The sequence below is a fragment of the Papio anubis genome, chromosome 2, assembly GCF_008728515.1.
Source record: "Papio anubis isolate 15944 chromosome 2, Panubis1.0, whole genome shotgun sequence".
Lineage (NCBI taxonomy): Eukaryota > Metazoa > Chordata > Mammalia > Primates > Cercopithecidae > Papio > Papio anubis.
The window spans coordinates 25443091-25459004 of NC_044977.1; the positions used below are offsets into that span (position 1 = coordinate 25443091).

The 15914-nt window shown below is 33.8% G+C and overlaps 1 protein-coding gene across 20 annotated transcripts in view; it reads right to left on the minus strand.

The window, feature by feature from the left end:
• The window catches only part of CBLB (Cbl proto-oncogene B), a 213942-nt gene that overhangs the window by 25678 nt on the left and 172350 nt on the right, over positions 1–15914 (minus strand). For 14 of the 20 annotated variants that reach the window (XR_002519555.2, XR_002519554.2, XR_002519553.2 and 11 more), the window contains 3 exons: positions 11785–11879; positions 3645–3791; positions 47–141 (listed from right to left, as the gene is read on the minus strand). Coding sequence is in view for 17 of the 20 variants with exons in the window: in XM_009199471.4 (XP_009197735.1) it covers positions 47–141; positions 3645–3791; positions 11785–11879 (337 nt within the window). In the remaining 3 variants the exon portion in view is untranslated. The remainder of the gene's footprint in view (positions 1–46; positions 142–3644; positions 3792–11784; positions 11880–15914) is intronic. The other 6 variants (XM_017955096.3, XM_017955094.3, XM_017955095.3 and 3 more) reach the window with 1 other exon arrangement.

Genomic DNA, 15914 nt, shown 5'->3' on the forward strand with positions numbered 1-15914 from the left:
GACCATTAAGATGTACATCACAAAGGAAATTATATTCTATACGTACCCTTTAAATATATGCCTAAGTCAGGGATGTTTGATTTCTTCTCTGAAGATGGACCATGTGTTCCATTCAGTATACAGTGACCATTATCACAAGACCTAAAGGACAGTTCACAATAAAATCATATAAGGAGAATATTTTCCAATGAAAAGTAATTCAAGAGGTAGAGGGAACTAGAATTCCTGCTCATTTAATAAAGTTTGAACATATATTTTCTTTTCTGGAAAAATTATCAGTAATAACATCAAGATACTCCTTATTTTAAAATGTAGAAGTAAATATCTGAAGGAACACAGTCTCTTTTTGTAAACTATAACCAAGAATTACAAGGGCCACAAAAATTGTTGATATCCTAAACACATATGTAAAATTAACTTATCTCTGTGGAAGAATTCAATAGAACCTGATCAAGTTTTTGAAGTAAAAAAAGAAGTATGTGCCAAGGCAAAACATATAGCAGTCTCAATGACTTCATTATTTGTTGATAGTATTTAATATCACATTTTTGCTTCTGTAACGGAAAATTTCCTTATTTAAAAATAAGCTACAGCCCATAAAAGAAGAAAAACTATTAAACTTTCAGTAATTCCATTATAATTCTGACAGGAACATTCAAAGAACTAGAGCCTGTGGTACTATTTCACCACTGCCAAGAACAAAATTTTGGTCCTCTGACACTGCAAAAAATGACTTTAGCAAAGGCCTCGGGTACATGACAAGCACAGTATTTTAATGTGTTTGTAAAGGGTACTACTCACTAGAAAAGTATGCTTCAGTTGTTGGGGCTTTTTTTGTTTTGTTGTGCATGTGTGTCTGTGTGTTGCAAAGGCTGGAGTGCAGTGGCACGATCTTGGCTTACTGCAACCTCCGCCTATCAGGTTCAAGCAATTCCCATGCCTTAGCCTCCCAAGTAGCTGGGATTGCAAGTATGCATCATCACGCCCAGCCAATTTATTTTTATTTTTTAGTAGAGACAGGGTTTTGCCATGTTGCCCAGGCGGTCTCAAACTCCTGGCCGCAAATGATCTCCCCACCTCAGCCTCCCAAAGGAGGCTGGGATTACAGGTGTGAGCCACTGCACCCAGCCGAATTGTTGGTATTAATTCTTTGGAATCATACTGTGAACACAATGGCTAAAATTGGGCCATGGGAAGATAGCAGCAAGAAGAGAAGATAGGGAGCATATTTTGCTTCAGTATATAGCTCTATAACAATCAACTGACAAAGAGCTATAGAAATCAGAGTTTACATTTTACTTTCCTCTGATTTACTCTGAATTTTTAGAGCAAAGTAAAAGTGCATATGTAATGGAGGAGATGGTGGATATTTGAATAGATAATGCAAGAATGCTTCATCTGAAATTCATTTCTATTCTCTCTGGTGGCCACTTCTCTTTAAGGGGCCAGATATAGTTCATTGAAAAATAGTTATCACGTATTGAACCTTCATAACAATGATGGATTTTTACTGAAATTAAATTGAATTATTCATTTACTGTGTCACTTTTTCTACATATTGACAATTCACTTCTCCTGATGTTCTAAAGGGGGAAAAATACACACAGGGAAAGAAAGAGTTAAGCTTAAAGAGCTCTTTGGAGAGGACGAAAGAAGATACTTCATCCATCAGCTTTCAAGAACAAATTAGATAAAGAATTCACTCCAATTACATTTAGGGATTATCAACATTTATTACTCTTCTGTAACAATAGAAAAATGGTAATGATGGTTATAATTCAAATTTATTTTCAAGATTTGGGCGCTCTGCCACAAAAAAACTCATCCAATATGATGTAACAATTAAAATTTAACGCATTAAAATATACTCCTCACTTATTCAGCAATGAAAAAAAAAAAAGACTCCCAAAGAGACCAAAAAAGCTCATCCTACTTTAGTTTTTAAAAATTACTGCACATTTGTAAGAGCCAAAGAACTGAAAATTGTAACAACTTATATTTGATGAGAAGGAATATCTTTGGTTCTCAAATACATCACTAGCTACTTGGTTCTTCTGATACATAAAATTACCTCCTCGTTATTTCTTTGTCTTCTCAATGATACTATTTTATCAACAAATTTCTTATTTAAACACCAGCAATAGCAAGGAGTGTTTAGGTTCTTGCTTTAAAAAAAATAAAGTCCTGCGGTGTAGACTGTTAATTCTGGGTAATAATTCAGCAGAATGTTGATAATTCTAACCAAGGTCACTTATTAAGACAGACATCTGCTTAAAATGAAAATGTGCTTCTCTTTCCAAGTGCTGCATTTTCTACCTCAGTGAGATGCCTGAAGAAACACATTAAAACATTTTTTAGTTTTTCATTGGAAAAGAAGGGAACACCGTACTTATAAAATGTTTTCAGTTGATTGACTTGACCTCAAAAGGAAAAGGCACACTAAGTAAAGATGGCACAGAGGACTGAAGTAATTGCCATCTCCCCTATCCTTCAGTCAGTCCTGGAGAGATGCTGGAATGCAGGGCCAACAGCAGTACTGGAGTCCTATTCTAGGTGCCAAGTATGGCCCCAGGAATGTTATACAAAGGAAAGCAGAACTCAGAAACTAAGTTTTGAAGCTGAGAGTACTGAGTACCTCATACATGTCAGTCAGGTAAAACAAACAAATGCAGAAATATGAGATTTCAGTTTATAAATTCAATAATATAAATGCAGACTCATGCTTTTACTTAAAGATAAATTAATATTTCAATACAAACAACACATTATTAATAACTCTTATTTACCTTAATGGGGCTTCCAAGTCAAAGACCAAGGCTATCCCCATGTAAGTGAGAATAAGCAAACAAAAGTAACAAAAAACCCCCATTATTCCTCACATTTTTTTTTTTTTTTTGAAACAGTGTCTAGCTCTCTCGCCCAGGCTGGAGTACAGTGGTGCGATCTCGGATCACTGCAACCTCCACCTCCCGGGTTCAAGCGATTCTCATGCTTCAGCCTCCTGAGTAGCTGGGACTACAGGCGCCCGCCACCACGCCCGGTTAATTTTTGTATTTTTAGTAGAGACAGAGTTTCACCATGTTGGTCAGGCTGGTCTCGAACTCCTGACCTCATGATCCTCCCGCCTCAGCCTCCCAAAGTGCTAGGATTACAAGCGTGAGCCACCGCGCCTAGCCTATTCCTCACATTCTTATTTGATCTGAAGGAAGGTAAAACAGCACTTGATAGAAAAACAAAAAGTTAAGGGAAACAACTTGGTATTTGTTCCCATTCTTCAAAATCTGAATAGAAGTAGGTAGCAAGTACATCAAGAAGGAAAATGAAAATAAATTATACTAGTCTTTACATTATGAAGAAAAATTCTAAGGAAGGTCAGAATAATACATTAGTTTCTGAGCACTAATTTTTTCTTCATGAGATACATGCTTAGAACTGATCAAATAAAGTGACTTCCTGATTAATGAGAAATCTGCATCTTTTAGTTTTCTTTAGAAGTAATGCAGGGAATGGTATACAGGAAGAGAAGGCTTTGAGCTTGAAATCAAGGATTTTTAACTAGACGTAAATCAATTGTTTAAAAACAAACGTTGCAAATGATAATGCTTACGCAGATCTAAGTGGCAAAAGGCTGCCCGTATTCTTACCGAACAGGAGGTTTTACATTATGACAATGAGATGGTTGTGAATTCAGGGAAACAGGGTGGGATGAAGGAATCTTGTATTCATCATCATCTTCCTCTACTGGGTCTCTTGTTTTCTCTGAAAGAGAATTTGCTAACGGACCAGTACACCTACCAGGGGAAAAAAAATCCAATCTAGTTTAAGCATAATATTCAAAACAGGCAAGTCTGATGTGACATATTCAAGTCAAAGAAGCTACTTTATCACTTATGTTCATTATTCAATTACAGGGTATCATCTGAGAAGCTGTTCTTATATTAAATACAAATGAAAAGGATTTTCAATCTTTTGTTAAGACTCTTGATGGGATAAAAGAATTTTCATCCTTACAATTTTAAATGGCACAATAGGAAAAACTAGTAACCTGTTGAATAAAATAAAAAGATGTTGGATTCGTAAGATAAAATGTATAAATTTATTCAAACCAAAGCTATTAAAATATTAATATTTTATCTCAATTTAAATTAAATGGGTAAAGTATGATGTTAAAATAATAAGCATGGTAGTTTTATATATTAAAGAAGTCTTTACAGAATGGTCAAACTTTTTGTCTCCTGTGAGTATTATTTATAGTTGAAAAATATCCCGTTTAATTCTATAAAACTTAACTATCCTGTGATTTATAGTTGAAGTTGTTAGGTTTTTCTTCCTACCAACAACTGAGAGCTAAAAATGAATGGAGTGATTAGATGTAGATAATGAGATAACTTATTTTTAAGTCTTTGAAGTAGAGTACATTATTTTTATGGCTTAGATTCCCTGGCTAAATAAAAGAGAATTAAAACGAGTAAAACCATCATCTCATATCAAAAATATTAAGGATTTCACTTATCCAGAAGAGTAAATAAACCAAATAAAACAAACCCAAACAAATAGGCAAACATAAACATAATGTTTTTCATAGCTGTTGCTACTGGAGTTTAACCCTGGCTGAAGCCAATGAAAAATGCCAAAGCAGAAATGCACAAACTCAACCTGATTCACTTTAGGAAGACGAACTAGTTTGCAAGGCATTGCAAATACACTAATCATCATGAACCTCATGAGAAATCTGTTCAATTTAAAAAGGAAAAAAAAAAAAACCAAAAAGCAAAAAACTAAGTGACTGCAATTTTGAAGCACCTTCTGTAGAGGGAGCAAGAGGCCTTTGGTATATTAAACAAACATGCCTGAATTAACATTCATTTTTATTCCTTTTTATTAGTTAGAACGGAAACAATTTTAGGGGCTTTTCTTTGCGAACATTACAAGAAGGCATTTTGAAAAATCAAAAGATTCAAGTTTCAAAGATATTATCTAAGTCTCTAAGACATTCAAAGATCAAAGAAAAACTAAGATTTTTCAAATACAATACCTATCTTTGAAAAAAATTTCAATACTGATCTTTAAATTCTTGTTGTTTCAGCAACCTTAGAATTCACATGAGCTTTACAGGAAGACAAAAGCACAGTGATATAGTGACAAAAGGTCCAATGTCACTACCTACAGCATAACCTAAGGGCCTTAATAATAATCTATTATTACACCTATTATGGTTTAATTTTGGAGGATTTACTTTCCAATTAAAGGAAGTTAAGTATATGGGCTGCAAAGTGGTGATCTGATGGCACTGGAGCTGGGAGGGACTTATAATATTACTTCTCCATAAATTCCTGTAAACACAGACATCAATTTAGCTAAGTCAAGGACCAGAATGGGTTCTATTATCAAATGAAATGAGAAATAAATACTGTACATCCTTTCTATGCCTAAGATATTTTCATTTATAATGAATCCCTTTCTATGCAATTCAAGCATACACTATGTAAAAAGAAAACAGTATTTCTCACTAAACATTCAACAACTATTCAATATCAGAAATGTTCTAACATCTGCCTGTTGCAGGTTCCCTCCAAAGATTTAAGTTTCCAAAGAAGCAGTTCATTATGAGTCAACAATGGACACTTTTTAAAATCACATATGTTGCGGCTAATTTGATATTTTACTTTCATTGATAGACAATTTCTCGAGTAATTTCCCCCATTTGTGGCTTTGCCACAAATCAGTAGAGTATTTCCGAATGAAGTGAAAAGCAAAGCTCATCTAATACTTCATGGAGATAAGGCTTATTGCTAAAACTTACTAGTATAAATTGTTAGCTTAAATGGATTTTAGAGAATTATATCTAGAAGTGAAAAAATAGTCTTCAAGTGGTGTTTGTATATAAATATGAAAAAAATACTTAGGTGTCCCATTTATCACCTTTTTAACAAAGTTCTAAAGATTCAGATTTTATTTTTCTGCTTATGGTTTTTAATAAAAATTGTTAATATCAGTATGATAGTCTATTTAGATTAGAAATAAGCCAATTTATAAGAATAACATTCCAGTGTGTTTTATTTAAGATTACATGGTTTTTATTAAAAAGTAATCTTATCCAGTTCTGAAAAAAAAATGGTTTCTATCACAAAAAATAACATAAGAGGATGGTACAAATGAGGTAAAGAAGATGTATATAAAATAGCAAAATAAAGAACTAAAGTCATGTAACTAATTACACCATCTGGAATGACACGTGGGGTTTTATTTTCCTCTACAAACTCATTCAAAAAACAGGTTTAATTTTACTTGTTACTAAATAACTGGCAAAATAATTAGATTTATAATTAGTCATTATCTATTAATATATACAACATTTGGCAGTAGAAAAAAATTCTATCTTGCGGGGCATGGGACAATTTTCAGTCACTGACTAAACTTACGGGAAATTTTTAGGATACCAGAGGAATAAAGCTGAACAAATGGTATTGGCTGACTCCACATTAAAGCCTACCATTACACTTATTACTGCAATCCCTTTATATTCTCATCCTACATTCACAGAATGTTCTGCACTGTTGCTGTTATTACTGAGTTAATACTCTGGTAATACATAGAGACACACATTCTCAAAGATGCACAGTCACCCTCCCCAGAACCTGGACATTTTATTAAATTCATAGTGTTAGCTATTTGAGCCTTCAGTGATAAATACTTTCATCTTCTACATATGCACATTTGAAACAAACCAGGAAACAGGTGAATTTTCGGGCCAGCACAGGAGATAGTATCCAATGCTATGCTTAATTAGTAAGCTTGTTTTCTACACATAAGGATCTATCTTCCTTTAATAGTATCTGAAGGCAAGTAATGAAAAATATCTTCTGTTAGAATCTTTAGAGCTTGCCCTATACATTATTCCATATTTCTTATATTACATTATCCCAATCCTAACAGGGAAAATGTCTAATTCAAATAAATAGTCCAGAGAAGAGACAAAACAAAATATAGCTGTATTTGAAATGATTTTTGCACATGTGCCACATATAAATCATTTCCTCAAAACACTAAATTTTATCACATACATGCTAATTTTGAAGGGTCTTTCATGACATCAAAAACATCTGTGTGGTATACTATCAAGCTTTAAGATAAGCTTTACTTATAAGCATTTTCACTAACTTGTTTGTAAATCGGAGCAACACATTTGAAGTTGCTTTGTACTTGTGTTCTATCCAGCTTCTGTGCTCTTCACACAGATAACCTCTTGGTTTGCTCCCTTACTTCCTTCAAGTTTCTGTTCAAATATTAGCCTTTCAGAGAGGTCTTTCCTAATGACCTCATCTAAGTATAAACCTCTCTATCATTATTTATCCTCTTCCCTGCTTATTTTTCCTCCTAGCACTTACCACTAGCTGACAATATACAATATAGTTACTTGTTTACTTTCTCTTCTCTCTAACTAGAGCTTAAATTCCAAAGAGGATAAAGGATTTTATCTTGTACACACTGAACCTCTAGTCAGTAAAGCAACTGAATGAAAATATGACAGTTAGGTGAAATTTGTATTCTCTGTTTGCGGAACCAAAAATGTAAGCACTTATCTCTTTAGGAAAATATATATTATAAGAATATATATTCATAAAAATAGATAATACCACTTCTAACAACAAAAAAACCTTTCTTACAAAAATGCAAACCAAGTAATATTGGTTCATGGGTATTTGAAAGCCTAAGTTTAATATGCCAAAAGTACAAAAGGTCCATCTCTAAAAGACAAGGCACACACACACACAAAAATTCTAAAAAAAAAAAAAAAAAAAAAAAGATATTCCTCAGCATTTCAGAACATTATCTTACCTGGAAGTAATTACTCCATTATTACTTGTAATAATGCCTCTGTTCATTTGCCAAACTATTGTGTGTCAAGTAAAATAAATATTTCCTTAACTATTCAGAGTATCATTTAGTTTTAATTTTGAAAAATCAAATTATTTCAAAATAAATATAATTTAGTAAATAAATAATGTAAACTATAAAGTAAAAAGAATCCACATAGGATTACTTTGTTCTCCCTCCAAAACAGTAATTACCCATGTTTCTAGGATTTACTTAAAATTTTGTATTTATAGCTAAGTGTCAAAGATGTTAAGCAGAAACCATTTAGAAAAAAACATTACTTTAGAAAAAAGCATTTTAGAAAAATTAAGTATATAGATACAAGTAATTTCAGATTGCTTTTACAACAGTATATTTTTTAGAAGTAAATTTCATACTCTTCTAGGTCTCAAGACAAATTACACAATAAAAGTCAAATAACTGCAAAGATACAGTTTAACAGGAAAGGAAACACTATCACAGAGCAGTCTCTGACATCATGTAAATGGAAATCAGTAAACAGTATCAAATATTTAACAATACTATTTCTGTAAATATGTATAACAACATAGTATAAATATAAAGGCAAATGCTAGCTTTGACGTTCTTGGATTTAACTTTGGAGTTTTCAACATTTGTGAGAACTAGAGAAGTGTATGTTTGGTAGCAACGTGTAATTTTTGCTTTGGCCTGATTTTGAAACATGCACCAAGAGTCTAAGATGGAAATGAATTCTCAAACATCCGACGTTCTTATTTCTGTGAGTGGCATTTTGCTAAGACCTCTGTTCTAAGACGATCCAGAACCAGGACTCTCGACTCACTGTTAGGTTGCCAGGTTTGCCATCAGTATTCTTTAAAAAAACACACTGTATAAAACCTAAAAAGTTGAATCTCAAAAGGATTTTGGAGATAATTTAAGTTAAACAGATCCTCTCTTCTATCAGATGGGGAAAGGCCAGAGAAGTTACCCCGTTAAAAATAAGACAAAGGCTGTGGTGGTTCATGCCTGTAATTCCAGCACTCTGGGAGGCCGAGGCAGGCGGATCACAAAGTCAGGAGTTCGAGACCAGCCTGGCCAATATGGTGAAACCCCATCTCTACTAAAAATAAAAAAATTAGCCGGGCATGGTGGCGGGTGACTGTAGTCCCAGCTACTTAGAAGGCTGAGGCGGAAGAATGGCTCGAACCCAGGAGACAGAGGTTGCAGTGAGCCGAGATCACGCCACCGCACTCCAGCCTGGGTGACAGAGTGAGACTCTATCTCAAAAAAAAAAAAAAAACAAACAACAAAAAAGACAAATACTTAATGGCGGAGTCAGGTGTGGTACACAGTCTGATTTTATTCTACTGTTCACATCAGCATTCCATGCTGGTTTTATAATAAACACAATGTATAACTAAACAACTAAGAAAAATGCTTATGATAATGTTAAGAAAGGAGGGCATAAAATTATCTCTACAATATAGTCTAAACAAGGTATAAACAAGTTTAAACAAAAAAGTCAAAATGTTAAAACTCTAGACATTGATATTTAGCATCTGCGTATGCTTATACTTATGTATCTCACTTTTTTCTTTTTTATATACTTTGCATATTGTCTACAATGAACAACTGCTACCCACAGAATCAGAAACAAAAATTAACTGGAGAGATAAATGTGCCATTAAAAGCTAACATTTGTATTGCTAACTATGGCTGACATGCAGCATGCCAAATTGAAAACTAATTTGCCGGTAAGCGTGCACTGTTAAAATATTACTCTAAGTGAAACAACTGCACTGTTTCTGAGTGAAAAATCAAGAGTAAATAGGGAGAAAGTATGACTAATTTTAGATGCACTTACAAATTGAAGTATTAGAAAAAATACATTTTACTATGAATTTGTTATTCTTGCTTCATTTACAGGAGAAGCAGGTATTTAATGTTAAATACAAATGAAGCAAACTGCAACTTCCAGCTTGCTTGCCAATATGAATTTAATAAACAGAATGTGAAAATTTAATCTCTAATTAGCAAGATTTCATTTTCTAATGTTTTCTGAGTTATGAGAGGTAATTGAGCTTAGATGTTTTATTACATGCACATATATCCAGAGTTCATTTAGGGCTAGAATATCATCACATGTTGTCACTGATTTAGAGCCTACTACGCAGAGTATGTGTAATTGCTTCCAACTCCTATGTCTGCTAAATACCTGGCAGTTCCAAGAGAAGTTCCCACTGGAGAATGATCTAATTCGCTGAGTTTCCCACCATCCCCTGAACGATGTCAAATTTTTCTCATATGCTGCCTTTCCCAATTGTGCGTGTACTTCATGAGTCAGGAAATGGCCATCCCTCCATGAAACATCCTTCATTCACAAAGGCTGTAACAGCCTCTCCTCCAAACTCATTTGAAACTACTAAGTTCGCATTATAAATGTTAGTGCATACCATTCTCTAGTGATTTCATATATGTTAATGTTATTTTCCAAAGCAGACTGTAAATTTCTTGGGGGCTGGGATCTACCTTATTTTTCGTTTGCATTGATATGTATAGTGGGAGTTCAGTGAACTGCAGATGAAGGAATGAAGAAGCTCTAAGACTTTCAATTGGAAATAAGGACCTCAGCAGATAAAATTTAAATCAACTGACCAAGCATCCACGTATCCTCTGTGTACTTACTTACTATATGCAAATCATTTACTTAGTATACATCAAATACAGTAAGATGTCATGGGAGATACAGAACACAGTTTTTGCCCTCAAAGTCTTGTAATCTTTTCAATTGGAAAGCCACATTAAAATCAGAAAACAGTATGGCAGAGTATATAATTAAATGAGTAGAAAATAAACTGCAGGAAGAGGAATGTGAATCAGTCTTAACCACTACAATTGAAGAAGTCACAGATCATTTCACAAAGAAATACAGTCTGAGATACGGACCTTTAGGATAAAGATTAGGAAAAGGTAATGTACAGGAGGAACAGCATAAAAATCTCAGAAAGCCAGAAAAAACAATCCAGATAAAATTACAGGGCAAGTATTAGGAATCACCGAACAATATTTTAGTTGGGTAAAATTCTGTAGGATCTTACTGTTAGCAGAAGAGTATAGAATTAATTTAATAGAAAAAGGGAAACAATGCTGGTTTTTGAGTGGGAAAGTGACCGGGGGAAGGCAGAATTTAAATTAAATGAACTCAGTTGCAGTGAACAAAATACAGTGGAGGAAAGGCAGACATCCTGACTTCATATAAAGAACAGGAAAATTAGAATTGGGCTATCCAGTTTATCCTGGTTTAACTTGGGAAGATACCAATGGGAGATATCTAGTGTGCCTCTGCGGCCCCATTTTTCAAATGAGATACCCACTTATCTCATTTTACTAGCCCTAAACCCACTGATACTAAATCTCCGATCATATGAGATGATCAGTTTCTCTTTCAGTTGTCCAGCTCTGAGGCAAAGCTAGAGCAATGGAGAAGAGGAGAGGAATATGAAAAACTCCAAAAGAGTAATCAAAAGGACTTGGTAGCTGAATGGATGTGAGAAATGAAAAAACTGGTAGAACCAAAGATTCTTTTATGATGTCAAACTGGAAAGCTGAGATAAAATGGGTTACCTCTGAGGAGGAGAGGTAAATTTGAAGGGATACCTCATTGTGCTACTCTATCCTCTTTGATGCAAGGAATACTTAGCTTTCTCTCCCTGTTGCTCTATGTGTAACCTCAAGAGTTAGGTAAGTCTCATAGATGTTGTGGTTACCAGCAAAGTATCGGGAAGGATCTTAATTTATGGTAAGTTAGTTTGTAAATACAGCTGGCTGTTTACTATCAATGACTTTCTATTCGTCGTGTAGTGTCTGTATTGAGAACCTCTCAAAACCACTCTTTACCATATCTTGATGCACAGACAAGTGATCTCCAAATTCAACAAAACTCACTTTATGCTAGGGAGGAGGGTGGTAACTGGAGGAGGAGGAGAAAGCCGGGGAGGAACGTCATATTCTTCACTTCCAAGATGACCATTGGAAAAGACCTGAAAGTAAATCAAATGGTTAGTTTCCAAGAATTTAACTTCTGAAGGACCTTACAGCAATAGCTGCTCTTAGGTAACCTACCATTTTGAAGACAATGTGTAAGTTCAGTATATTTAAACAAGCGAAATGTCATACAATTTATTCAGGAGTCAGTAGCACCACACTGATGAGTCACCACCGCCTAAAGTGGCTCAAGGTTATACAAAAAATAAAAATGTTACACCATGATTCTTAAACACTGAGAGGTAATACTATAATTTATATAAATCACATACAGATATTATTGGCTAAATAGGTAAATAATAAAATTCACCAACTATGATCAGGTTTTATTGAAAAGTTAGCGTTCTCTATAAGGGGTAAAGAAAAAAGCAGCACTGATGTTATTCTTTTTTTAATTCCTTCCAAATTAAATTGCTCTAAATTATATTTCTCCATGGTGAACGGAACATTCTTAAACTTTCTGATAAAACAGTACATTAATATAATCAGAAGTGCCTTTGTTCTTTCATGGTTGAAGCTTCTGCGCTAAAGGTAACTAGAGACCTGTTCTGGCTTTCCAAGTGCAGGCAAATTTAAACAAAATTTTCAGTTAGTGAACATACAAACCACAATTTCTAACTTGCTCATATGGGACCATCCAAAGCCAGCGTTCAATTACTCTGAATTAGGGAATTCTGGTGTTTAGATTTCTGTTACACTATAGGAAATGTCTGAAAAACTGTTATTTGTTTCTACTACAATTTGAAATTACAGCAACTTAAAAGTGGGGGGTTATGAGAGGATCATTTTGCAGAAACATATTCACAAGAAAAGACTGAAAACATTTTAAGACCTGTAAGCAATCATTAGATTTTTATCATGGAGTTCCTTTGTAAACTCTTATTAATTCATATTTATTAGGTAGACTGATGGTGGGGCTAAATGCAAGTGAAGTAATTTGAACAGCGATGGATAATTCAATTGAGGACTTAACAATTACTTTTCTCCATCACATTTCTAAAATGATGTTGAAGCTTTAGAATATAAAATTGAAAAGGTCATACTCTTACCTATCAACTTAAAATAAGAAAAGAAACAAGTTTAAAGAACACATTTGAAATTTATCAGCGTGTGTATTTCAGAGCTACAAAGCTGATCCTAAGCTTTAGTACCAATTTCTCTTTTTTCATGTTTCCCCTCATTAGACTCAATATACTGTAGCCACACCATGACAAAATATTACCTTTAAATAAAATGATTTTATCCTGGGCTTTTGACTGTGGCCAAATAACAGAATAAGGCAAAGTGTTCTGAAGTGTGCCAGAAAGAAGAAATTTCCTAATAGACATTAATCATTTTGAAGTTTAATAAAATCCTTTAACATAAAAAAAGGTCTTTTAACTGACAAATACACAAATGCTCATTGTAATATTGAGCTTTGGAAGTCATTCTTCATTGGAATTCTTTGCATGCTGCAGGAATAGATACAATGTAAGATATCTGCAGTCAAATTTCCTTAATTCATGTCACAAATACATATAAAACTCATTTGGGAAAATGTAATGTGAATTTTATATGCAATAGTTTGTTATTTGAGGACAAATCATCCAACATAGATAGATGCTTAATAAAATTTCAGCAACAATAAAATAAAAGAGAGATATGGGAATAATAGTTTCAGTTGTATTGGTTCTAATTTAACAATAAACCAACCATAATTTTATAATCAGAACACTGTGAATATATCTTTCAAAAATACCAATACACTCAAACATTTACTGGTATTGAAATTGCTTTCATCTTGCACACTAGGTAAATGAGAATAAAATACTAATAACAGAACTTGCATATTTTTATGTACTACTATTCAATTTCATGAAGAGAAGTCATACAGGCAATGATGGCTATCACTAGTAAGACCACAAAGCACAATTAATGAGGTAACTTACTCTTGGAGGGCAATATCTAAGAAACTTAAATGACTTGTTCCTAATTTTTTGAAACAATCCATTAATCTGCTTTAAAATGCAAATGGCACTTTTTCTAACTGTTTCAGAAATACCATTTGTTACTGACGTATAGTAACTAAAGGATTTCTAGAGCCACTGAAAGGCTGTAGTGTCTTTTCTGAACCATTCATTTGATGTTTGGCATCTGATAATATTTTGCTCGTGCTCTGTGTACTTACATTGCGTCAAGGAGAATTTAGGCCACGCTGGGCCTCTTTCAGGACAAAAACTCTTATTACTCCTTTACCATTTTACAGCATATGCCTTATGGTACTTTACACACAGTAGGGCTGAAATGAATATTGACTGCTGATTGGCTTAGATGTACTTATTAACGGAGGTATTAACTAGTGAAATGACTTTCCTTAGGTTTAGCTGAAAGAAACTCATTATTACTGAAATACTCTCAGCAAATATGTGTATATATACACACACATAAATATATATACATACATACATACACACACACACACACACACACATATATAATTTGTTTAATGGCTGTTATTCCTGCAAACTGTTCATAAATATGTACTGAGAGTTGACAATATGCCTAATACGAAACTTGGAATTCTGTATAGTTCTTTCCTAATTATTAGATTGAGACAGCAAAGGACTTAAATGTGCAGGTACTTTATAAAGTGATGATCATGTTTCTGTTCATCTAAAATGGCTGTTTATATTTATGGATAGTGGCTAAAGGACAAGATTTAACAATATGTAATTCTGAACTTCATGTTCTCATCTGCAACCATTTCATTACACCAGAAAATCATTTTAGCTGCCACTACCTGAGTGAGTACAATAAATCGCAACTTTGGGGGCTAAAAATAAATACTTTATATATTTTCAAGATATCTAAAAAACCTGTTTGCAAATGGTAAAAAAAAAAAACTGTAGTTCTTCAAGTGTACAGACTGATAGTATCAACTGAAGCAGTTCACACTGAAACCTCACTGAATCCTCAACTAAGAAACATCTTTTCATCCTCTGCATTCTTAGCTCACTGTCCCAAATCTATCACAATTGCATTGGAAATGCTACCAATTTAAATCTTCTAAATTCACAATTCTAATCCTAGTATTCCTCTGCCAGAAAAGAAAACTTTAAATGTTCTTTCCTGCCTACCAAATTATGATTACTTAATGTAGAATTCAAGATACTTCATAATTGGTTTCAACTTACCTTGCCATGGTCTTACCTCACCTGCCCACTCTTTTTATGCTATAGGCCATCCAAAACTGACTATATTATCACTAAACATATTCTCCCACCTCCATGCTGTTCCTTTCTGTAATAACCACAAAAACAACAGCTGCCAGTCTTTTAATGTCTATAGCCAGTGACCCTCTTGCATGAAGCTTTCTTTATTACTTTTTCAGTCCTGCATCTTGGAATTTTTGTTCTTCTTAGGGATCCCACACATTTTCTGGATGCTTCTTATATGCCTTACCTCTTAATCACATGCCTGTCTCATCCTGACTAGCTTTTCTGTGCTTTATTCCTCTTTGTAATCCCCAGAGTGTCTTGAACATGCTAGGTACTCATATAGCTGAATTAGGTAATGAGGTTGAAAAAATAAGAAAACAATAGCGGAAGTGTAGACTTGTGAAAGAAGTATAAACTGGCTTGTATAATTTATTAGAAATCTAGGTTACCTTAGATTAATATTTCTCTAAATGCCTCAAGGTATCATCTAATCCTAAAGTGTAAAATGTTTTCTTGTGATTCAGATATTGTTTAAAAACTGAAGATTAAAACATTTGGGACCCTTGAGACACACAGAAAACAATTTTGTGAAAATCTTCGCACAATTGAGAAAAACATTTTTAAAAAATCTTACTAAACACAAGCCTTTTCCCGATCCTACACATGTCAACCCCCATGCATGTCAATCCCTACACATGCTACCTCAAAAGTACCCCTGTATTTTGTCCTTCAGCATCAGACTGGACATGAAACCAGTACACACAGAGGACTGATTTTCTGAAAGACAGCCCTCGAAATTTATAGATAACTTTAAGGTCATTAATATAAACATTT